The sequence below is a fragment of the Ostrinia nubilalis genome, chromosome 27, assembly GCF_963855985.1.
Source record: "Ostrinia nubilalis chromosome 27, ilOstNubi1.1, whole genome shotgun sequence".
Lineage (NCBI taxonomy): Eukaryota > Metazoa > Arthropoda > Insecta > Lepidoptera > Crambidae > Ostrinia > Ostrinia nubilalis.
Genome location: NC_087114.1, coordinates 701,523 through 726,933, shown reverse-complemented (window position 1 = coordinate 726,933; position 25,411 = coordinate 701,523). Strand labels below are relative to the sequence as shown.

At 39.4% G+C, this 25,411-nt stretch overlaps 1 protein-coding gene across 1 annotated transcript in view; it reads right to left on the bottom strand.

Moving 5' to 3' along the window:
- Positions 1-1,503: 1,503 nt before the first annotated feature.
- LOC135084768 (talin-2-like) overlaps positions 1,504-25,411 on the bottom strand; it is a 164,299-nt gene continuing 140,391 nt past the window's right edge. Inside the window, exons 64-75 of the mRNA XM_063979506.1 lie at positions 22,876-22,992; positions 22,094-22,279; positions 20,228-20,429; positions 19,008-19,138; positions 17,170-17,289; positions 15,729-15,938; positions 11,977-12,155; positions 11,341-11,484; positions 10,439-10,762; positions 8,296-8,334; positions 7,055-7,219; positions 1,504-5,454 (exon numbers count right to left, since the gene is read on the bottom strand). Coding sequence (XP_063835576.1) covers positions 4,464-5,454; positions 7,055-7,219; positions 8,296-8,334; positions 10,439-10,762; positions 11,341-11,484; positions 11,977-12,155; positions 15,729-15,938; positions 17,170-17,289; positions 19,008-19,138; positions 20,228-20,429; positions 22,094-22,279; positions 22,876-22,992 — 2,808 coding nt within the window. The 3' untranslated portion in view covers positions 1,504-4,463. The remainder of the gene's footprint in view (positions 5,455-7,054; positions 7,220-8,295; positions 8,335-10,438; positions 10,763-11,340; positions 11,485-11,976; positions 12,156-15,728; positions 15,939-17,169; positions 17,290-19,007; positions 19,139-20,227; positions 20,430-22,093; positions 22,280-22,875; positions 22,993-25,411) is intronic.

Sequence of the window (25,411 nt, the reverse complement as noted above, 5' to 3'; positions counted from 1 at the left end):
CATTATAGTAAGTTCACCTCGGAATTCGAGATACCCAGCTGTAAGTCTGTAAATACGTGTATATTGACACCCTAAAAATTGTCTCAAAACCTACATATGGTAGGGTGTAAGCAACTATTAAATTTCAAGGTCAACGGTCACAAAAATCGGTTTTTTGCGCTTTTTTTAGAAATATCTCATTTCCTATGGGTTTTTTGCTATTTGTATTTATTATCAATATTGTAGAATACTAAATTCTCTACAAATTTTGTTTAAAAACTTTTTTTATACGGTGAACCGTTTTCGAGATAGAGGGCGGAGAGCGCGCGGTCACTGCATCACTTCAGGTCTACTTAAGCGGTTTAGATTTTTCATACAAAAGGATTTTCCTGCTAATTCCTGTGGGAATTTCGGGAATTCCTTGTTGTAACTAAGCTTTGAGTTTACTAAGGTACCTACATGCCAAATTTCAAGCGTCTAACTTCCGTTAAGCGTTTAGATTTTTCATACAAAAGGATTTTCCCGCTAATTCCTGTTCCCGTGGGAATTCCTAAGTATACTATAACCTGCCCAGGTGTATGAAGAATAATTGTACCAAGTTTCGTTAAAATCCGTCGAATAGTTTTTGTTTCTATAAGGAACATAGAGACGGACAGAATTCTATACATGAAATATATTTTCAAAATAACTATCAGGGGGTGATTTGTGATCGATACTGATGCCAAAAATGCAATCAGTAAAATTTTTGTCTGTCTGTCTGTCCGTCTGTATGTTCCTTATAGAAACAAAAACTACTCGATGGATTTTAACGAAACTTGGTACAATTATTCTTCATACACCTGGGCAGGTTATAGTTTACTTAGGAATTCCCACGGGAACAGGAATTAGCGGGAAAATCCTTTTGTATGAAAAATCTAAACGCTTAACGGAAGTTAGACGCTTGAAATTTGGCATGTAGGTACCTTAGTAAACTTAAAGCTTATTTACAACAAGTAATTACCGAAATTCCCACGGGAATTAGCGGGAAAATCCTTTTGTATGAAAAACCTAAACCGCTTAAGTTGACCTGAAGTGATGCAGTGACCGCGCGCTCTCCGCCCTCTATCACGAAAACGGTTCACCGTATAAAAAAAAAATTTAAACAAAATTTGTAGAGAATTTAGTATTCTACAATATTGATAATAAATACAAATAGCAAAAAACCCATAGGAAATGAGATATTTCCAAAAAAAGCGCAAAAAACCGATTTTTGTGACCTTTGACCTTAAAATTTAATAGTTGCTTACACCCTACCATATGTAGGTTTTGAGACAACTTTTAGGGTGTCAATATACAAGTATTTACAGACTTACAGCTGGGTATCTCTAATTCCGAGATTCTTACCTAATTTAAGCTTAAATGATTGGACTATTATGTAATAAGTATTTTTGAGTTCTTACTGTCTTTGAAAGACGCAATAAAAACATAACTTTCTTTTAATTATTAATGAGGAAGTTTTCGAGTCTAATGAATAAAACAACAAAATTATATTAGTCAAGTTTATTACATACAAATATAGTCATACGGACCGTACAATGCCCCAACAAAAGTTTTCTTGCACCGAACCGAATAAAATCTCAAAAAAATATTAACAAAATCAATAATTAATTAATAATCAAAAATAAATCGAAGTCGAGACATAAGAATATTATAATATAAATGAATGATTAGTAATTTTATTTGGTTTTCAAATATTGACAGTAAATGTAATTCATAAATTCTTATTCTAGTTATATGTATCAAAAACTACATTGAATATTTATATAATATTATAGTATACTAGTACTACGAGAACCATACATTTTCCATTATATAAAACATCAAGTTACAGCACATTAAGACACGTTAGAGCCCATTTAAACACCCTTAAGTACTTAATAATTTATTATATTTATATAGTTGCCAATATCTAAGCTGACTTTAGAGATCTGCAATTCTAAGATTGTATAATATAATTCTTTTACTACATTATTCTGCTCATTTATATTCACTTGTATTGTTTAGATGTTTTATACGTAAGGGCGAATAGTAAATATTAATATAGCCATACTATACCTATATTACAAGCTACATACAACTATGTATAATAATATTCTACTCTATTTCAATTGGTGTTACAATACCTTCAGTGGACGAATCGCTTACGCGGGCATCTCTATACAATAAATCAAAATAATGTATAAAAACTCAAAACATATATTTTTCAAGCCGAAAAAACTAAGGCACTTCATATATCTAAATTTTGTTTATATATTTTCGTGTCATTTATACATTAAAATGTATTTAGCTTGAAGTTCAGGCTACTTCAGTCGACGTCACGGTTACAATCGTGCTATAAAAAGAAAAACACAATACATTCTACAAATCCCAAATATAAGTATTACGTTATTTCAAATAATTTGAGATTACTACAACGCTAATTAAACGTATAAATAATTGTATAAAATTAAGACAATCGTTCAAAAAACGGAACAATGTATGTGCGTTTTTTGAAAATTGTTAATTTAAAAATTTTTATACGTTCCAATTGTTACATGTTATAAGTTGTTATAAAAATTTAGTACAATTAAATATATAAGTATGTATACAATCTAAAAGTACATTAGTGGGTAAATAGTTAAAAGTTTAGTTTCATAGACATTGCACCAAACGATCACTACTACAATATACTTAACTACAAGTATGTTTATATACAACGTATTATTAACCATGGCGGTCGATGGCACATATTTCGTACAATTATACATTTGGAGTATATAACAAGCAATATAAATTATAAATATTATTTAAATATAAATCCAGTTCATAATAAATAGTTTGCGTATTTGAAATGTCAATCAGTCACCGCTTGAATTGACAATTTAATACACAGTTTCTTTTTAGTCACTTGTATATACCCCACGGAGATTTCATTTACGATTAATTATTTGAAGGCACGATATTTAAATAAATAAACTTTTTTTTAATGGCACGCTCGGCAAATTTTATAGTTAGGAACTTATGAATCCATACACTTTACAAAAAAATATAGAGTTTATATAAGTGTCACAAACTTACTATTTGTATATAGTGCCTTGAAAATGGTTCACAAACCAAATTAGATATTTTATTGATGTTTGTACATAAGACAACGAAACAATATAATATCAGTAGTTACTATCTTTTTATGTTAGTCATATTTTAAAAATACTTATTCATAAGTGTTCGTTTACTTATTACCTATGTAAAGTGAGTTTGGATTGATAAGCTCCTAGCCGTAGACTTACTACACATAAGGCATAAGAATGTCCAACAATATCATAAGTAAATATATATTTTTAAGAAAGGCATCAGGAATAAGGTCCCCAACGGGGTTAGCACTTTGTGATTCGTTTAAAACTATGCGTGTCAAATTACAACTATATTTGTTTGAATCTTGTGTTAAATGGAGAACTAAAGAAGAAAGAAGACTTTCTGAAGTGTGTATAAATTTTGCAAAGTATTATAATATTTTTAGCTTTACATCCCTGTTCAACTGACAGAGGTGAATGGATTGCTGTGCTAATAGATGGAGGTCAGATCCAATAACGAAATACAAATCAGTCTTTCGTACAAAAAAATGGTTTCAACTATTAATTTTATAGTAGGAACAAAAGTATAAGTTGCAGATAAGTAGCATTAAATTATATAAGTGTTTAAAAGTTTAGTTGATTTGGCAAGCATAGTTAGACCAAAGTAGCCACAATTTTTAGAGTTTATACTTTTTATTTCATTATTATACTTCAATTCAATCATTATCGTCATTATTAAATCGTTTGTAGACGATAAATTATATTTTTTGTATAAAAACATATCGGTGGCTCCAGGTCTGAATAAATCTGTATAAAATTCACAAAAATTTCAACTTCAAATATAATTGTTAAAATCGAACATACTCTTTAGTTAAGGCCAATCGTAGGCACTGCGTTCTCTACTACATAATAATATTATATTATACATATAAATAATAAATAAAAACTATTTAGCACCGCAGATCATTTATATCCACTAACTGAACGTATATCCTTGCGAATTATTTCTGACATTTTACTATACTATACTTAATGTAAATGCAATGTTTAAACTTAGTAAAATATTGTATAAAAATATGTTTCAATAAAAACCAGCTGTTGTTTATGGCAAGCACCATTATGGCTTAATGATGAATTGATCTGACGATTTCATATTTTGTACTGAGATACAACTTAAAAAAATATTATAGGACTAAAATATTTTCGAGACTTAAATCAACAAGACGCAAGAATATACGTTAATGTCAAACTACAGCTAAACGTGCATTGAAAACTACACTTTAAGCTTAACATCATAAGACACATCGTCCAACGCACAAATGCAAGCGTCAATTTGACAGCCGTGAGAAGCCACACACGCCCAACGTTGGGCCAACATTTGAACCAACAAATACCTTAAAAGTTGCCGAATTTTTTGGTGACGGTCGAACTCGTCTCAGACTTATGTGAACTGGTCATAACTGACTTTCTTTCAATTGTCTCCGATGTTATAGTCTGTTTAGACAATTTCTTGTCTAAGCTGTCGATTTCTTTGGACAAATCCGGTTTTTTGACTTTAGTGACATTAGTCGTCGATTGGTAGTCAGACGATTGGAACTCCGAGGGTCTCATGAAGGAGCGACTGGTGTCAGAACTCATTTTGGACTCTAAAGTGTTGAACCTAGAGTCTAAGGTGCTGTAACGCGAGTCGTTGTCGAATGATTTCGATAGTTCGTCGATGCCTTCCAGTTTTATTGGTTCGTATTTCGTGTTTGTGCTCGTGATGTTAACCGGCGACGAACTGTATATTTTGGTGGTGGTGATCTTTTGCGTTCCGTTCGGAATTTCTTTTACTTCGGTGGTGGTTTCTTCCATATAGTTCGGGCCGCCATAGCTGTGCGTCTCCTTTCCATACGGGGACGATATCCTGTCATAGTCTGGGGTTGCAGCTTTGACCAGTTCAGTGGATGTTTTAGGGTAATCGAAGTCTTTGGCGGGCGTCGAAGTGGTGAACGGAGACTTGGTTTCTTGACGCGATTCTGTTTTAATGTACTCCGTCTTTGGATAGCTCTGGTAGGATTCGCTTTTGACGGAGAATTCTGAGTGTTTTGTGCCACCAGGGATGGCTTCTGTCGAGACCTGATGTTCAGAGAAGGTTTGTCCAACACCGTCGAAGGGAGATTTTGGAGTGGAAGGCTTTTTAAGAGAAGAATATATCGGTTCGGGTTTGTCGTCAAATTTCAGCTCTCTCGCGTTGAACTTAGGGCTCATCGGAGACGCTTTGGGGGCATCGTATCCGTACTTCTCTTTGGTGTATTGGTATTGGCTAGACTCGTACTTCTGTTCTTCCTCAGTCCTTTTGTACTCGTTGACGGGGCGTGGCGTGTCGTACAGACGAGTCTCGTAACTGGAAATGTTACTTGTTGATTAGTTCATTAATCTTTTTTGTTTTTAATGTATTTATTTTAAAAATCTTGACGGTTGAAGACACGAAAACCACATGCTCATGCATTATAGCCTGACCAGGAACATAAAAACCCTGGCATAGAGGCGCGTCAATTGCATTTGATAGTGCAACACTGAGTACAGTCGTACCTGTGTTAAATTAAAGGCTAACTTTATGTATCAGGATTCAGGATTACGGGCTAATTTGATATTTTCATAAATTAACGAAAAAATATTATTATAGGTAACCTGGTTTCAATAAATGAAATGAAACCATCAATCGAGCTGGTAGGATTTATTTTATTATTCATCAATAATCAAATTCAGAACTTGAATATTCAACTGCAATGTCTGCTCATGAACGCTTCAAACTCGGTACTTCTTTCCCAATTCCATAAAATTCAACACGAAAGTGACAAAAAAAATTAAAATAGGTAGTTGAAACAAACCACAGCTAATTTTCATAGTGGACTGTACCATACGATAAACATGTCAGTCAATTTGACAACCTTTGTCGGAAACATTATTCAATGAAAATATTGTCCGAACCCTTAGTATTTCTTTTCGACAAATACTTTAACACATTGTGAACCACTTTTCTTTCACGACTATAAAAAGATTTTAGCAATTTAATTCACAAAATCAATTGCGCACATTTAAAACAAAGTTTGTTTACACTTTGACAGCAATAGACTGACATGCAAGGTGACATGACAATGAAGTTTTCAGTTACTGTTGCCATTAAAAGAAATTAGTACCATTAGTTTTCCGCAACATGGCGAGGGTTTTTATGTTCCTGGTCGGGCTATAACTTTAGTATTTAGTAAGGAAAGAAGAAGAATTAGTTGGTTTTAAAAGATATCCACATAGCGATGGTGTTGTGTGTTGATGATGTGATGTTCTATTGTGTATTTAGACATTTAAACTACTTGGAATTCGTCCAAGATGTCTTAATGCTTTCTGTCAATACAAAAATTTAAAAAAAAGATTCGACTGATCAAGATCAATTTATTGCATTTTAATGAAGCTAAATGGTATACAAGTACTTCATCGAAAAAATGACCGACATGAGAAATAAAAGCAAATGTAGGTATTTGCTTTATTTAAATCATTGCCGTGCATATTGTAATGGGTGCACTCAAATGTCTGAGTGAGTAGCGTTCAAGGGGCGTGAAATGACACATATAACGTGCAGTCTTCAAACACTTAAATGTGAACAAAATTGATTTCTGAAAACGTTGAGTGCACGCTTGTGAAAATGTGTACGGACTATGTGCATTGCTTGTGAACATTTGTACGGCCAATGGACTATTCCAGGCTAGGACAGACACATTTACAAAGTGAATGACAGATGGATCGGTGGAGTAACAATGCCTTTCTCTCTACTTTGAAGTGCTTTAATGAGCTTTGAAATCACGACATTTAGACAAGTGGGTGTGCATTGATGACATGATAACTTTACGAATCTGACCAGTCGACATCTTCAATGGATGAACCGGATGGCCTACCCCTGTGCATAGATAGATAGACGAACCCCTCATGATCTACCGATGTCCTCATACTTTTGTAGCGAGACTCGTCTGGGCGGCGGCGGCGGCGGTCTTTCGGTGCGGTAGTTAACCCGCTCGGCTCTATACTGCACGGTCTCCGGCTCGCTGACCAGTTTAGCCGTGCGCACTTCCGGTAGGTGTAACGACTTGACTACAATGCTCGCATCCATGCTGCTGCTAACCGCATGCAAGTTAGAGATTAGGTTTGGTGAGAGTTGACAAATGGTTAACATTTTTTGTTTGGTTTCGAATTGGAAATTGAATACTTGGAAGAATGTTTTGGATTTAAAAAAAGAATGTTTAGTAGGCTACAGTTTTAAGACATGCTACAGCTAATACCATTTTAGAAACTGATTAAATATAAAGAAGCTAGATTCAGAATCTACTGTGGTGTAAAGAAGAAATAGAGAAATAAAGAAGTATTATTGCATGGGTAAATTAAGGTTTGAAAAAGTAATATAATCTTAGATTGAGAATTAAGATTTCAAATCTAGCTGCATCATTGTTTTTAGAATTTAATGGTAACAACAACTACACTACATTGTTAGTTAATTTAATAAGTTATCTGATCCCTAAAATCCATTTATCAACTCTCACAAGTTAGAATAGACTCAGTCCAGGGTTTTTATCAGGTTACAGTGGAAGTAAAGCTGTTGATTAAAATATAAAAAACACATTAAAACGGCAAGAAAAATATGTACAGAACGATAATTCGGGCTGTGAAACGCGCGGGGGAAGCCACGCTTTGTACACATCGCGGGGAAGCGCGGGAAGCATACTCGGTAGTTTGTTATATAGATGAGCTATTTGTATTGTTGAAAACTCCTCAATAACATTATGATCCTGTAAGCTCTATTATTAGAGTAAAATAATTTTACAAGTTAACAATTTCTGCTATTTTAAAGTATTCTTAAAAAAAGTAATATACCTATTGTAAGTTGTTTTGTTTCGAGTGTTTTTTTTCTGACTTATGAATGGAAAAAATATGTATTTTGAAAGTAGACGAGTAGCAAATAGTTTTAAAAATAATTCTTTGTTTAAAAGAGTGATAGTGTATAAGAATTTAATATTGCAAATATAAAGTAAAAAAATTGCCATTATAACTTTATTTTCATAATAGAGCTTAGTTTGCCTGTGTAGCATTGACACGAGTGATAATTTTGTGCAAGATTTGATACAATTAAATGTATTTCCATAGATATATCAGCAAATCTATATGACAAACCAACGCCTCCGCTTAGCGGACGACTTACTTATTACGCATCATCGTTCTGTCATTACTGGAGTCTTGGCTGCAATCGAAACACAAGATTACAACTAATATTAATCTAGACACAGACATTATTCTAGGCGGAAGCGTGGAAGAGACCGGTCTGCGGTTCTAGGCACGATCAGGTCTTCAACAATATTAAATATAATAATATCTAGACATCTTTAAAATATACTTTAAAACATTTAGGCACGATTGCGTGTAGGCACTTCACTAATAATTCTTTGACCAATATACATAAACATATTTATATATTTTGTAACTTTTTCATATATAAAATGTTGAAAACCTGTATTACAATAGTGGCAATGCCCCAGTGGTATATTAATACAAACATACAAGAAGAAACATGTTATTATACAGTACAAGCGGCACCCATGCCCTTGTCGTGGTTCTATAATATGAATATAATGAGTTTTCGTACGAGACATTTCTGATAAAACTAATATTATAATGTAAAAAACTTTACTACTAGAGAATCTAAAAATATTAATAAAGAAGATGTATAAATATTGAAATACTAAACTAGCTCATGAGAAATGTATAGAGGTCTTTACAAATTTAGTATACAAACTTTTTATTTGAAAGGTATAAGTCACATTATCCATCTTCTTTACTACAAATGTTTAGTAAAAAAGTTCAAAAACATCTCATACGAAAATTTTCTAACAATTTTGACCGACCCTCCAAATATATCTCAATGAATACCTTAAAGTAACGCTTAACAGTAAATATATATGAATACAAGTTCCAAAGTAGGCACAAGTCATAAGTGATGTAGGAAGGCACATTTAGTTTAGTTTTAGTCGATCATCTGTGGTCCGGCGGCGTGCAAAGAAAAATTTAGATTAGAGAAGCTGAAAGATTTATTTAGATACAAGGGCAAGCCCCAATTTATTATATTAGCTATAGTCCGGTCGCCAAGCACGTAGAATTTCGTCCAATGACCCCAAGCTACCCATCCTTATCGCTCGCGCGTAATTATATTGCTGTCGCGACTGTGCGACGGGCGGCCGCAGTGAGTGTGCGAGCGCGATAGCAATATAATTACGGGTAGCTTGGAGTCATTGGACGAAATTCTGCGTGCTCGGCGACCGGACTTAACAATGATTTTTTAAAACCCCCGCTATCATTTTCGGGATTTGAATCAATGATAGGAACTATCTAGAGGTCTTTGAATAGTCTTTAGTGATTGCTTAAATTGGTTTGTTTGTAGGGTTTAAGAAATCATAGATTGTTTTGCGATCGCACTCAAAAATGATAGAAAAATTTGAAAAATAAGAAAAGATCTGTCCTGTCATCAGTGTTACCCGATCAAAATATTAAGTAAATATAAACGTTCTTCAGACTTTGGTATAAGATATTTAATTCTATTCTTATTTCTAGTAGGTGGGTAATTTTAAATCAGTCTTTTGTAGTTTTGGTTTTCAAGATACAATTTTTAAATGTGATCGATCAGTCATGATTGAATTAAAACTCTATTGTTTAATAATTTAGAAAACTGAAATAAAATGATTCATTCATTTTAAAACTGCCCCTTGCAAGATTCGAACCCGCAACAAATGAGAGAATAGTGAACCATGTTATTTCAGATCTTTATTTACACACTAACTATCCACTTCCAAAAACACCGGTTAGCACGCTACAGCGTTAGCTATTATTTACCATAATACACGTTGATCTTTAGAATGATTCGACCAAAGCAAAATAATTTTGTTATATCTGTCTCTCTCACTCTCGGCAGGATTATAATATGAGTGAGAAAGACAGAGTGAGTTATGATACTCGACTCATATTCGAATCCTACGAAGAGTGAAAGAGATATAAGAAAATCGTTTTGCTATTCCAAAGATCAACGTGTTAAATAAGGTATTTGACACCACCAATCAATTAACGTACTTTTTTAAACTGTCAAAACGAGACTCCCATAGATTTTGTATGGCAATACAAGACTGTGATGTCATTATTCTCAACTCGAACTACTTTTTTCAATTACAATGCAACTAAAATCTTAGTTTACAGGTGTCTTTTAAAAAAAGTTGTGATTTCGATGAGGAATGGTGTCAAATAGTCTGTTATGGTCATATGAGCGTACCATACCCTACAAGCTTTCTAAAAAAACTCACCGTGTGGTAAATCCTTCGTAATTCTGTTTCGGTTCTTCCTGAGGTCTGAAACTCGTGAAGGTCGGGCTCTGAACTGTATACTGCTTTTCGTCCCTCTGGCTGTATACGTTCTGGTATCCGTTCGCGTTGTGAGCGTTAGGGCTAGTAGGAGAGGGTGCGTAAGGTGACTTAGGGGGTTGGTAGCCGTGGATGGACTGGTTTAAGTTGGATATGTTCTGGGAAAGGTTGTGGGTGGTGGTGGTGAGGTTTGTGGTGTTCTGATTGGAGTATGTACTGTTTGGACTGTAAGTTGTGTTCGCGAAACTGCTGTTTGGTGTTTTGAATCTAGAAAGAATTAAAAATTACGTTATTTGGAAGCTAAAACTGTGAAGTAAATCCTGTAAATAATAGATATCTTGTAACTCGAGAGTAACGCCAAATAGTGAGTGCCAATACAGCAACTCGTTAAGTTGGAGAACTAGCATTGTCATTTTTACAAAAAGAAATCAAGTTCAATAGCAGGTAATTTTAAAAAATACTCTTTATTTTATAGGAAGATGAAGGCCAGGTCTTCTGGTAAGTGACCTAACGCGGGTAGTAGAACACCGGTTGTCGTGAATTCCTTTACCCTTCCTTTCATCTATAGCCTTGGTCTAGCAATTGAATTTCTTTCGAAAATATCATATTAGCTTACGCCCGTATTTACAAACGATGCTTGCTTAAGTGAAGCAGCAAATCGAACGCACAGCGTTGAGATAGAACTCTGTGATTGGTTCCACGCGCACTGTGAGACTTCAAAGTAATGTTTGTGAATACGGGCGTCAGTATTTTTGTGACTGACCTATGGACACTTCGTCCAGGCCAGTTGATGTCAAAATACCTGTGGCAGGGGCTTTGTCCAACAGTGGACGTCTTCAACTCACCTCTGACGAACATCGGAAGCATCCAAATGCTCCGTATCGGTGTCAGTGTCAGTGTCACCGCGCAGCTTGTACTTGGCTTGGCGGATGGCGGTGAGGCGACCGCGAGCCTCTTCCAATTCCTTCTCGATGCGCAGTACTTCAGACCTGCAAGGAAATTTGGAGGTGAAACTGAGTTCTTTATTATGGCCTTTCGGTTGTTAAATCTTTACCTGGTAGTGGCAGAATTGTTGCCACCATATTTTGAACCTTATTGAGAAAACATAAGGTTCAAAACTAATGAAAAATATTTTTCTCTATACCAGTTAAAGGGTTAAAGCATTAGAAAGCAAACAGTTTTCAATGATATTTTTCATATAATTATGGTCTTTCCAACCGGATCTTAACTAATATCGATTTCCTATGCAATCACCATTCTCCTGTAAAGCACCAAGCTTCACTCTTATTTACAGTGTATAGCGTCAAGCGCTATTCGCACTAGTTCGTCATTTTTATGGTCCTTCAGGCTGGATATCTCACCTCGCGTCGATCTCCTGCGCGATGCCGCCCACCATTCTCCTATTCAGCACAAGACTGCTCTCCTCCTCAGTGTAAAACGTCACTAATTTAATATATGGTCCTTCGAGCCGGATATCTCACCTGGCGTCAATCTCTTGCGCGATCCCGCCCACCATCCTCCTATTGAGGACCAGGCTGCGCTCCTCCTCGCAATGTATCGCGTCCCTGGCGGCTCGCACGAGCCCGTCGGTGGAGCGGATGACTTCCGCGCCGGCCGCCTGCAGTCGTCGGGTCGATTCCGAGCTGGGGTCGGCTTTCACCTGGTGGAGGAATGGACTTTTAGTGTTGCATTTAAGAAATAGGATTAAATATATTATAGTCTATTGATACTATCTACCCTTTACTCTTGCTATCACCCTCTGTCCTATTGGTAAAGAAAAATCAACAGGGAGCCTGTCTGCCATGGGACCTATCTATCTAATAAATAATGACGGCCTCACCAAGGTCCCTAGTAAGATACTAAAAACCTGATGTATATTTCCTAAGGAAAACCTTTCTCCCTTAGTCTGTAAATCTTGCTGTCTTCCTTTGAGGTACTGAGAAAGAAAGAGCAAGGAAACAGCAAGCGAAGAAACCCATACGACCAACAGTAGTACTCTAGCTAACCTCAGTATAGCAGTAGTCCGGCAGGGGTCGACTTTGGTCTGACTCAACCACATTGTACGGAGCTATATAAGGATTGGGAAAAAAACTTCGTCACCGCGATTCAGGAATGGCCCACTCACCTTGCAAGCCACCAGAAGTTGAGCTGTAGACGCAGCCACTTGTCTCGCGCTGGATATCAGGCGTTCTTCGGAGGCTGCGCCCTGGACCAAGGCATTGGCTGCCTCCACAAGGGCATGAGAACTACCACTAGGGATCCTAATAGTATGACCACTGCCTACCGAAGTTAGCCTACCTAGCCAAGATACTAAAACCGGAGGCATTTTCCCTTAAAGTCTTGCTGTCTCTCTCTGTCCTATTGGTAAAGAAAGAGAGAAAAGCTACAGGGAACGACCAATCCCGTAAGAAAGACCACAGTAACCTAACTGCAGTCCAGCAGTTGTCAAGGGTCGACTTTGGTCTGACTCAACCAGATTGTACGGAGCTATATAAGGATCGGAAAAAAAACTTCGTCACCGCGATTCAGGACTCACCTTACAAGCCACCAGCAGTTGCGCCGTAGAAGCAGCCACCTGTCTCGCGCTGGATATCAGGCGCTCTTCAGAGGCTGCGCCCTGGACCAAGGCATTAGCTGCCTCCACGAGGAAAAAACCACCAGGGGACTTTAGCTACTGATCGCTGCCTACCAAGGTTTATACCTACCTAGCAAGGGCACTTTCCCTAACGGACACCCCCTCAAGTCTTGCTATCTCTCTCTGTCCTCTTGGTAAAGAAAGAGAGAAAAGCTATAGAGAGCGAGGAAACCCATGAGCAAGACCACAGTAACCTAACTGACAGCAGTTTTCAAGGGTCGACACTCGACTTTGGTCTGACTCAAGCAGATTGTACGGAGCTATATAAGGATCGGAAAAAAAACTTCGTCACCGCGATTCAGGACTCACCTTGCAAGCGACGAGTAGTTGCGCCGTAGACGCAGCCACCTGCCTCGCGCTGGATATCAGGCGCTCTTCAGAGGCTGCGCCCTGGATCAACGCATTGGTTGCCTCCACAAGGGCATGAGAACTACCACTAGGAGACCTAATAGTGACCACTGCCTACCGAAGTTAGCCTACCTAGCAAGATACTTAAGGAAAGAGGCATTCTCCCTAAAGCAAACCCTCGAGTCTTGGTTATCTCCCTCTGTCCTATTGGTAAAGAAAGAGAGAAGCTACAGGGTGCGAGGAAATTCATAAGACTACCCAGAAAAGCCTAACTTCAGTAATACAGTTTTCAAAGGAGAGTTCTCCTACCTAGCAAGATACTAAAGCCGGAAGGCATTTTCCCTAATGAAAATCCTCAGTCTTGCCATCTCTCTCTGTCCTATTGGTAAAGAAAGAGAGAAAAGCTATTGAGAGCGAGGAAACCCATGAGCAAGACCACAGTAACATAACTGACAACATTATCAAGGGTCGACACTCGACTTTGTTGGTCTGACTCAATTTTTTTTTTTTTTTTTTTTTTTTTTTTGAAGGGACGCGCGCTGGTAGCTTGAGGAGCTTTTCCAGCTTCACCGGGCAGAGTGGCGAGTACAGAAGGTACTCTAGCCGTTTGGCGATCGTCGGTGCGCGTGCCGACGTGGCCGAGTGTGGGCTTCGCGAAGCGAAGCCCAGGCACGTCCGCGTCGGTCGCAGACCGACGTTCGCGATCGGGCCGTATGGTCTGACTCAACCAGATTGTACGGAGCTATATAAGGATCGGAAAAAAAACTTCGTCACCGCGATTCAGGAATGCCTGTAGAGCGTGACTCACCTTGCAAGCCACCAGCAGTTGCGCCGTAGACGCAGCCACCTGTCTCGCGCTGGATATCAGGCGCTCTTCAGAGGCTGCGCCCTGGACCAAGGCATTGGCTGCCTCCACGAAGGCATGACAACTACCATTAGGAGACCTAATAATGACCACTACCTACCGAAGTTTGCCTACCTAGCAAGATACTAAAACCGTAGGCATTTTCCCTAAAAGTCTTGCTGTCTCTCTCTGTCCTATTGGTAAAGAAAGAGAGAAAAGCTACAGGGAACGACCAATCCCGTAAGAAAGACCACAGTAACCCCTAACTGCAGTACAGCAGTTGTCAGGGGTCGACTTTGGTCTGACTCAAGCAGATTGTACGGAGCTATATAAGGATCGGGAAAAAAACTTCGTCACCGCGATTCAGGACTCACCTTACAAGCCACCAGCAGTTGAGCTGTAGACGCAGCCACCTGTCTCGCGCTGGATATCAGGCGCTCTTCAGAGGCTGCGCCCTGGACCAAGGCATTGGCTGCCTCCACAAGGGCATGAGAAATACCACTAGGAGACCTAATAGTGACCACTGCCTACCGAAGTTAGCCTACCTAGCAAGATACTTAAGGAAAGAGGCATTCTCCCTAAAGCAAACCCTCGAGTCTTGTTATCTCCCTCTGTCCTATTGTTAAAGAAAGAGAGAAGCTACAGGGTGCGAGGAAATTCATAAGACTACCCAGAAAAGCCTAACTTCAGCAAGACAGTTTTCAAAGGAGAGTTCTCCTACCTAGCAAGATACTAAAGCCGGGAGGCATTTTCCCTAACGAAAATCCTCAGTCTTGCTTCTCTCTCTGTCCTATTGGTAAAGAAAGAGAGAAAAGCTATTGAGAGCGAGGAAACCCATGAGCAAGACCACAGTAACATAACTGACAACATTATCAAGGGTCGACACTCGACTTTGTTGGTCTGACTCAACCAGATTGTACGGAGCTATATAAGGATCGGAAAAAAAACTTCGTCACCGCGATTCAGGAATGCCTGTAGAGCGTGACTCACCTTGCAAGCCACCAGCAGTTGCGCCGTAGACGCAGCCACCTGTCTCGCGCTGGATATCAGGCGCTCTTCAGAGGCTGCGCCCTGGACCAAGGCATTGGCTGCCTCCACGAAGGCATGAGAACTACCACTAGGAGACCTAATAGTGACCACTGCCTACCGAAGTTTGCCTACCTAGCAAGATACTAAAACCGGAGGCATTTTCTCTAAAAGTCTTGCTGTCTCTCTCTGTCCTATTGGTAAAGAAAGAGAGAAAAGCTACAGGGAACGACCAATCCCGTAAGAAAGACCACAGTAACCTAACTGCAGTACAGCAGTAGTCAAGGGTCGACTTTGGTCTGACTCAACAAGATTGTACGGAGCTATATAAGGATCGGGAAAAAAACTTCGCCACCGCGATTCAGGAATGGCCCACTCACCTTGCAAGCCACCAGCAGTTGAGCAGTAGACGCGGCCACCTGTCTCGCGCTGGATATCAGGCGTTCTTCAGATGCTGCGCCCTGGACCAAGGCATTGGCTGCTTCCACTAATGCATGGGCAGCGGCGGCTACCAGTCTTGCGGCGGATACCAGTCCTTCGGACCACTGGCCGTCGTCGGACGACGCCGCCGGACGACGCGCTACTTTGCCCTAGGGAATAGAAAGAAATATTATAAAGTCACACAATGTAAATAAGTGATTGTGATTAATTTCGTTGCGGGTCCAATGACAGTTAAACTTTCCCCCGGGACAAACTTGACCTTCATTGGTTGGGTTATTGGCGGTCAAGCTGTAGATCCTGGCTACACAGGAGTTGCAGTGGTGGGAACGAGAGGTGGGAATAGTTTTTTTAATGTAAATAAGTACAGACAGTGGCATGTCAAACTAATAAAGCCATTGTAATAGAGGCGAGTTTCCAACAAAAATGTAGTCTGAATATGCTATTGTTTGTACTGTTCGGGACTATTCACTGTGAAGCCACAATCTATAGCTTGATAGCAGCTATAGCCGGTGTCAAGTTTTATCAATCTGTGTCAATGAGGGTTTTCGCGAATGAAAAATCCGCCAGATGGCAATACGTAGACGCGAGGTCCAAATGCTGCATGATTGGTTATTTTTGTCATGACATTGACAGATATGTCAAAATCCACCAATCACGCAGCAGTCAGGCCCCACATCCACGTCCCGCCATCTAGCGGATCTTTCATTCGCGAAAACCCTCATTGATCATCATCGACCGACAACATCGGAATGTAGACCAAATTTTTCATATTGTCTCTAACATATTGGTGAGGGACGTGTTTCTGCAGTGGAGACTAAAGGTCATAGCAGACTTATCAACCCGGAAACGGATTGTAACCGTATCAACTCGAGGCGGTCACTATTCTTTGTGTGAAAATCCATACTGCAACGTAAACTATCCGCACCGTAACGTAAACGCCTCGCCTCCCGGTTGACAGCGCGCGAAAGGCAATGATAGCTCGAGAAAGGCAATAAGGTGTTGATCCCTTTCCGAGTTGATAAGTCTGATATTTTATTTATTTATTTATTTACACTTTTGCACATACAACTGTACAGTGGCGGACTTAATGCCAGGTGGCATTATCTGCCAGTCAACCTTAAATGACCTGGTGATCACCCTTTTTTACCCAGGAAAATGGCCCATCCATACCTACCGCCGGGGGACGGCAGGTTACGTGGGGCTCGAACCCGCTAAAAACCTGGGGTGTTCCCTCTGCCGCATAGTGGTCGGCGCCTTGGGTACTAGAAACGACCAAGGCGCCGCCCTACACGGCGGGACCCAACACGCCCCCACTTAATGGGGGGCACCTGTTGATCACCCTGTTTTGACACCTTCTATTCTACTCTGTCTTGGTCTCACCTGGTCGATAAGCTCCCTCTGTGCGGCTGAGGCGGCACGTACAAGAGCTGACGTGGCAGCGATTATGGATTTAGCCGCTTGCAGGATCATCTCGTCAAAGTTCAGGCTGTCATCGGTCTCCTGTCGAAAATAGTGTCTATTAGTCAAAAGTCCTTTATTCCAGTAACAAAATACATTGTGTGAAAGAGACTAACGTAGAAACTTTTGAATTAACCACTCTCTGTGTAGACATAGACAATTTTCGTGACCAATTGCTTCCAGTTGTATGAGTTGACATCATACAATAACTCTATTACTCATACTACTAAATTGAGGTGTCAAAATTGAGTGTCGGTAACAAAAGATGTCTACGTTACTTTTATACAGTTACACTGCAGCATTAACCCTACCACTGCTTCAGGACAATAGTTTTGAGAAGAAGCAGCGCAAGAAACTGAATCACTATTGTTAACCTCTTTTCCAAGATTTTTAAATAAATAAATACCTAGTTAAAATGTGTTCATTGGATTTCATTAATGTTTACAAGATTTGGTTATCATATTATCCTGTACATCATAATACCCATTTAGGCTTAGCAGTTAAATGATTGAAGTTATAAATTGATTATTTTTACATGCAAAATAACAGTTCCTAAATTATGTAGGTACCTAAGCAAAAACCGTCTGCTGTCATATTAAATTCAACAATATACGAGTACATCTAAAACATAGTAAACTGGTCTTCTTTCTTTCTTCATTTCTTCTTATTCTCCCCTGAAGACATTGCCGCGGTCCCTGTGTAATATGTTTGATTCCTGGGTGATATTAAAACAACCAAGAATATCAAACATATCTCAGCGACGCGCGGCTTTAAGACGACTTCTTTCTTCTTTATTCTTCTGTGGTGTTCTTCTGTTCTTTGTAATTCTTCTGTCTGGTTTCTTTATTCTTCTGCGACGTTCTTCTGTTCTTTGTTTTTCTTCTGTCTGGATTCTTTATTCTGTGATATTCTTCTGTATTTTTATTCTACTTAATCTGTTCTAAGTTCATAGCGTTTAATGACCGCAATAAATTGGATTTATGACAAAATACTGTCATAAATGCTTAAATGTAAGCTTTTAGAGCATGTTTCACCAGTTCCTGATAGGGTTGTGTACGCGATGGTACAAGATTATGTGTTGTAGTTGTCTTGATTGAAGGAAACTCTTGAAACTCTTGATTGTTTATTTAAGATAATAACAATATAAATCTTGACAATAGTGTGCACACTAATTAATAGGGCTGAGAACTTGTGTAGAACTGATCGGCGAATGCTTCAAGTTAATAAAATTAAATATTGCAGCGTTTGCATGACCTACATAATTACTCGTGACTTATTGTACTTTGTACAAGAGTTTTAGACAGATTTCTATCCGAGACATGTGAATTCAAGTTTGGGTAATCCGATGGATAAGTTTCTAATAGACTATCTATGTGTACTTTATCAGCAAGTGGTGAAACAGGCCCCAAAAGTAGTATCATATTTGTCAGATAAGTATCAATAGGCTATCGTATCTAATAGGATATCAGGTAGTTTATCATCAATAAGTAGTGGACTAGTCCTAATTTTGTATTTTATCTGACAGATAAGTTTCTGATAGTTTATCAGGTACTCCATCAGCAAGTGGTAAATCCAGCACCAAAAATAAAGTTTCTCCACCAGATAACTCTCTGATAGCCTATCAGCCACTTTATCCGCCAGATAAATTAACCCTGCATACAAGTGGTAAATCAAGCACAACAAATAAAGTTTCTCCACCAGATAACTCCCTGATAGCCTATCAGCAACTTTATCTGCCAGATAAACAACCACATTCTCACCTGCACAACAGCCGGTCGTCGCGGCCTCAAAGCATCCAATTTCCTCGCGGCCGCGTCGATGGACGCCGCCGCGCCCAGTAGCTCGCTTTCCGCTATCACAGTGGGGTCTGCTGGGTCCACCCAGTCCGATCCTGTTGAGACATGTTTGTTATAATGTGATAAAGGTGTTGGGACAAGGGATTTTGAGCGTTATGACTTCAGCAGAAGGTTTGAGCAGGAACGACCACACACTACACTGGCAAGTCATACTTGTTACAATGAAGGAAATCAAAAATACAAATACGGCGTTCCATAATTAAGTTGTAACAGGGTGCTACGACACGCTACAGAATATTATGTCCTTCATTCGTAGCATACTGGTCAACTTTTCTACAAAACTTAGTCATTGCTATGACTTTGAGTGTACCTGAAGAGATGTTACAGTGCATGCAATGCTATCCAAAGCTTTGTAGCTATCTGTATCTCTCAATCAAAGCCACATGCATGAGCATAGACAGGGAAATGGATACTCAAATAGCAACAGCAATAAGATCTATTACTGTGCAACACTGTACTGTGTTACAAACTGTTCTACGATGTAGAACAGTAATTGCTATAGTTGAATACAGTGCTATTGCGAATGTTCTGGCCAACAGATGGCGCTATCTCTAAACTAGCTTGCGGTGGTAACTCTCACTGACCTTTCAGCAGCTCAGCAGCGGCTATGATATCAGCCACAGCATGAGCGACCCTCCTAGACAGCTCCGGGAAGTCTTGCTAAACTGACCAACAGATGGCGCTATATACAAATTAGATTGCGGTGGTTGCTTATGGTGGTGATTGTAACTGACCTTTCAGCAGCTCAGCAGTCGCTATAATATCAGCCACAGCATGGGCCACGCGTCAAGACTGCTCGTAGAAGTGTTGCTAAAATGATCAACAGATGGAGCTGTTTCTAATCTAAACAGTGGTGACTCTCACTAACCTTTCAGCAGTTCCGCAGCGGCTATTATATCAGCCACAGCGTGAGCTACTCTCCTAGATAGCCCCGAGAAGTCTTGCTAAACTGACAATAGATGGCGCTATCTCTAAACTAGCTTGCGGTGGTAACTCTTACTGACCTTTCAGCAGTTCCGCAGCCGCTATAATGTCAGCCACAGCATGGGCCACTCGTCTAGACAGCTCCGGGAAGTTTTGCTAAACTGATCAACAGATGGCGCTATCTCTAATCTAGCTTGTACCTTTAAGCAGTTCCGCAGCGGCTATGATATCAGCCACAGCATGAGCGACTCTTCTAGACAGCTCGGGGAAGTGTTGCTTGTCGGCGCCACCGACGGCGTTAAGCACCGCAGTCAGCAAGGCGCGGTAGGCGCTGGCGGCGGCGGCGCCGGCTTCGATCGTGCGCGTGCGCACTTCTTCGCTCTCCGCTGTGTAGGCTGCGGCCTGGTAGAAATGGAGTGGTGAGTTACAAAGAATAAGGTATAGTTCTTGCAACTCACGAAGGCGAGTGAGCTTTACATGATCGTTGCCAGTTTTTTTTTTCGCCAAGTCGGGACTTTGGTACTTTTTGAGTGAAAATAGCGGGATTCTTCCGTCAAAAGCGGGACATAGTAATAAAACGTATACAATCAAAGGTTTTCAAATATTTATCTTTTTATTTGACTTAAAATTACGTTTATTTGACAATAGATAGCAAAAGTAGCCATAGAAAATGAATTTTTACAAAAAATAATATTTTAAATCAGATTTACTCTATCGTTAAATTCGTCTTTAGAATAAAAAAAGAATAAATAAACCAAAATCGAAATAAAAAAAAAATTCTTTAGAATAATATGGCGTTTCAAACAATAGTCTGGTGAAGTGAATGTCTCTCTCCGAAAAGCGGGACCGAGCCTGTCCCGCGCGGGACATATAAATTTTATTTAAAAATCGGGACGTCCCGCCAAAATCGGGACGTCTGGCAACGCTGGTGTACATGCACATAACGATAGTGTAATGTCTATCAAAACTTTTGAAAAACGAAGTGAACCACCACAAATGTAAAGCTCACTCGCCTTCGTGAATTGGAACAACTATAATTGAGCGTATGTACTGTAGTTAGCACCACAGGGCTTTAACCAACAGTGTTGACATAGTGAGTGCAAACGCAAAACTATCGCGTTACTCGCTTCGCTTCGCTTTGCACCAGAGTATTTCTCTCGGAGTTAGCAGCAGCTAATATCTGATCCTGATCCTAACTCCATGTAGGCGTTGCTATTCCAAAAGACACTTAAAAACAATATTCCGATGGTTTGACTTAAAGCAATGAGACTTTTCTGCATCTACTGGTGTAGATCCAGTAGTCTTCATTCCAAGGTTGGCAGCTGCCGTGAGCTGGTCTTGCTTGTAAGTAACATTGCCATTCCAAAAGACACTCTCCCTCAGTATCCCCACAATCTAACAGTGTTCCTATTCCGAAAGACACTCTAAAACAATATTCCTATGGTTGAACTCACCTTGCAAGCCACCAGCAGGTCTACCACAGTCTTCCTTCCAAGGTTGACGGCTGCTATGGACTAGTCTTTCTTATTAGCGTTGCTGCTCCAAACAAAATACATCCTATTTCAGGATCTATAAGGTCTAACTCACCTTGCAAGCCACCAGCAGGTCAACCACAGTCTTCTTGCCAAGGTTGGCAGCTGCCGTCAGCTGGTCTTGCTTGTTGGCGTTACCGGCAGCAACTGCTCTTGCAGTGGCGGTGGTCATTTGGCGAGTGCAGCGCACTAACTGCTCTTCTCTACCTTGCTATTCTAAAAGACACCCTACACAACTATCCTGACGGTCTAGCTCACCTTGCACTAATAAGTCTTGCTCTCAGAATTAGCAGCAGCTAATATGATCCTGATCTATTGCCAAATAGGCGTTGCTATCCCAAAAGACACTAAAACAATATACCTATGGTCCAATTTAAATACTGTTCTGGATCTACTGGTGCAAATCCAGAAGTCTTCTTTTCAAGGTTGGCAGCCGTGAGCTGATCTTGCTTATTAGCAGACTAACTTCTCCTCTCATCTACATTTCTACCCCAAAATACACCCTATAGGAACTATCCCTACGGTCGAACTTACCTTGCAAGCCACCAGCAGGTCCACCACAGTCTTCCTGCCAAGGTTGGCAGCTGCAGTGAGCTGGTCTTGCTTGTTGGCGTTACCGGCAGCAACCGCTCGAGCAGTCGCGGTGGTCATTTGGCGAGTGCAGCGCACCAACTCCTCGGCGGTAGCCGTGCCTTTAGGCGGCGAGTCGGATAGAAGGACCTTGAGGGAGAAAGAAGTTTGATTACATTTTCTGGGGCACATCCGAGCGGATCGCATTATAGTCTACCAGTGACTTAATAATAGACTTTTATTGTACATCTGGACATATAGCATGTCATCATCATCATCGTTATTTCAGCCACAGGACGTCCACTGCTGAAAATAGGCCTCCCCCAATGATTTCCACATCGCACGGTTGGTAGCGGCCTGTATAGTGTGTATTACAACGAAAAATTTGTCCGTGGTGTATTAGCTCATTCTAAAACCTGTCTGCCGTTTTGAAACAGAGGGAAGTCGATATTATATTCTGGGTTCCTGTTATATTTCTTTGATTAAATTCCATGCGGGTTCTAAGACAGTATTACAGTAACCCATCCTACGAAACTACTAAGCCTTCACTGGTTGGGTTATCTTGGAGGTCAAACTATAGATCCTGTTTATACAGGAGTTGCAGTGGTAAGAAAGAGAGGTGGGAACAGGCCCGTAACTGCTCCAACATTGCAGGAGCATTATCAGTTATTCTCTATAAATGTAGCAATAACTGAGCTCTATTTAGCACTCTATTTTCTATACAACAAGATTCATAATTCACTCACCTCAATCTCCTGCGAGATAGCTTCTATGGTCGACTCGAGGGCCCTGGTGCCTCTGGTGTGCTCGTCTTCCACAGCCTTGACGGTCTTCAGCAGTGACGTCACGTTGGTCACCATCACCTGCGCAATGACGTCATTGGTCAGTATTGGATTGGAGGTGTGGAGTGGGCGGGGAGAGATGGACAGACGAATTTTGAAGAAGTTTTGTTAATTTGACAACCGGAAAAGGTATCAGTAATAATAGTTTTTGTACATAATTAATGACATGAACGCATATATATATAAGGCACATGAGCATTAACTTTTTTTTCTCAAGTCTGTTGCTGCATTGCAAGATTTAGGCATGAATGAGAGTTTTTATGGATCTCAATTAGATAGATAACTATTTTTACGAATTTTAGATTTTTCCACAGAGAATTGTAGATTACAGATGTATTTTTACGAATTTTAGATTTTTCCACTGAGAATTGTAGATTACAGATGTATTTTTACGAATTTTAGATTTTTCCACAGAGAATTGTAGATTACAGATGTATTTTTACGAATTTTGGAATTTCCAACAGCTATTGTCTATCTTATTCTCTATTTTGTCAAAACCCTTCACAATACCGAAAAAATACCTTTTCTTTATATAAAAACGTTTACTTTTAGAGCCAGTAACGTTTATAGCCATCACAATAACGGTAAATAAATACTTCGACTTTGAATCTCAAAGAAACCTACAAAATACTTAATTTTAATAAAATTCGTCTGTCATCTCTCCCATCCAAGCAAACCCGCGTGATCCAGCGCTCGCATGACCGCGTGACACCGTGATGGGTTAACTATTATAACTTAACTGTGCAAAACAACGCGACAAAAGGTTCACATAATAATATATTAGTGTCTAACAAACATACGTAAACAACATTCATATTTACATGTAGAAGAAAAAAAGAAACTGTCAATCCAGCTGCTAAAAAGTATATTATGTTCTAACAAATTGGTAGATTTGAAACTAACAACTATAGGTAGCACTAAAGGTCACAAACGTAGACGGAGAATTGAGTAGTCTTTGAAAGTTGATACAATAGGGGTCTTCCGTGACAAAATAATGAAACTTTCTATGATGTTACTTGCACACACGGCCACACTGTTAACTATCAATTTCCGTTTTTGCTTTCTCTCTCATCAAATGGTCATTCTTTGCGATAGAACGAGACGACATGACAGGCAATGGATAGTTAACACTGTTGCCGACGGTACAACAATTCACATCCATCTATTTATTGTTACAAATCAACCAAAAATATAATTTTATTATAACAGTAGCACTATCTTCGAGAGAAAGACAAAAGAGTTTCAAGAGGTACCAGGATTTACTCTCCCTTCCCCTTGCATAAGAAGGCCCTGGACAATCGTATTATAACAGGTAATACAGAGACATTCATATTATGTGGCCACAATATGCACTATACAGCTAAGGGTTCTGAAAGCTCATCGTCCGTACCTCTGTAAAATTCTGTGAAGTAACACAAACGAGAGAAAACATTGTTGTACATACAATAACAATTTTAGCAGCTATCATGACATGGTACACCAGCTCTGTATATTTCACATACAATATTATAGAGCTAGGAGTATCTAAAGGATTTCAAATACAAGACCTTTTGTCCAACATTATTCGACACAAAAAGCTTCGGGCTCCCGTATATATTAGAACGTATGATAAAAACCAGTGCGGACGTCGAAAGCATCGCATGCTGTATAGCGGTCACCCAGAAGCTTTCAATTACACCGTTATGCAGCTATTGGTTTTACGGAGGATGTATTGAATGTTTTGGCCGGTAAGTGTTCATAACATTGCCACGAAGCAAGATGCTTCTTTCGTGATTATTTGTATGAGAGAGAAAGGGCCCGGGTGAACGTCTCATATACCCCATGCATGCTACGTGACAATGTATTTATTAAGAACACTTCATTGAGAAAATGTTATACAACCGTTACATAACTTAAAGCTGTATAAGATCTTTTTTACTTAAAAATGATTTCCAATACATCCCACGTTCAACCAATAAAGCTGCATACAAAAAAGAGATATAAATAAATAAAATATTTATATGGTGAAGCGTATATCGTCAATATAAACGTCAATATTGGACTTTAAATAAATGAAAGCTTATGGTGTTTGGTTATTGTACGACAAGCGGAGTAAGCTCCACCGGTAACCATGGTGATCTGTGGAGAGTTGCATTGGAATGTGTTTAGACGCCGCGGGCGCGCGGCTTAATGACAGGAAAGTGACAGTTGCTGATGTTTTTGATAATATTCGAGTCAAAACTTCAAATTACTGATCTATTCAAAGACAAAAGTAATTAAAAAATCTTACATCTTTTAAAGAAGAGGAAAAGAGATAGAAAGCTTTATAGAATGAAACAGATATACTTACCCCCGGTTGCCGAAATGTCTGCCAATCTAGCTATGACACACGGTGGCCTTATCAAATGAAATGACAAATAAATCACCGGGGGCACTCTGTCCAGAAGTAGATCAAATGACT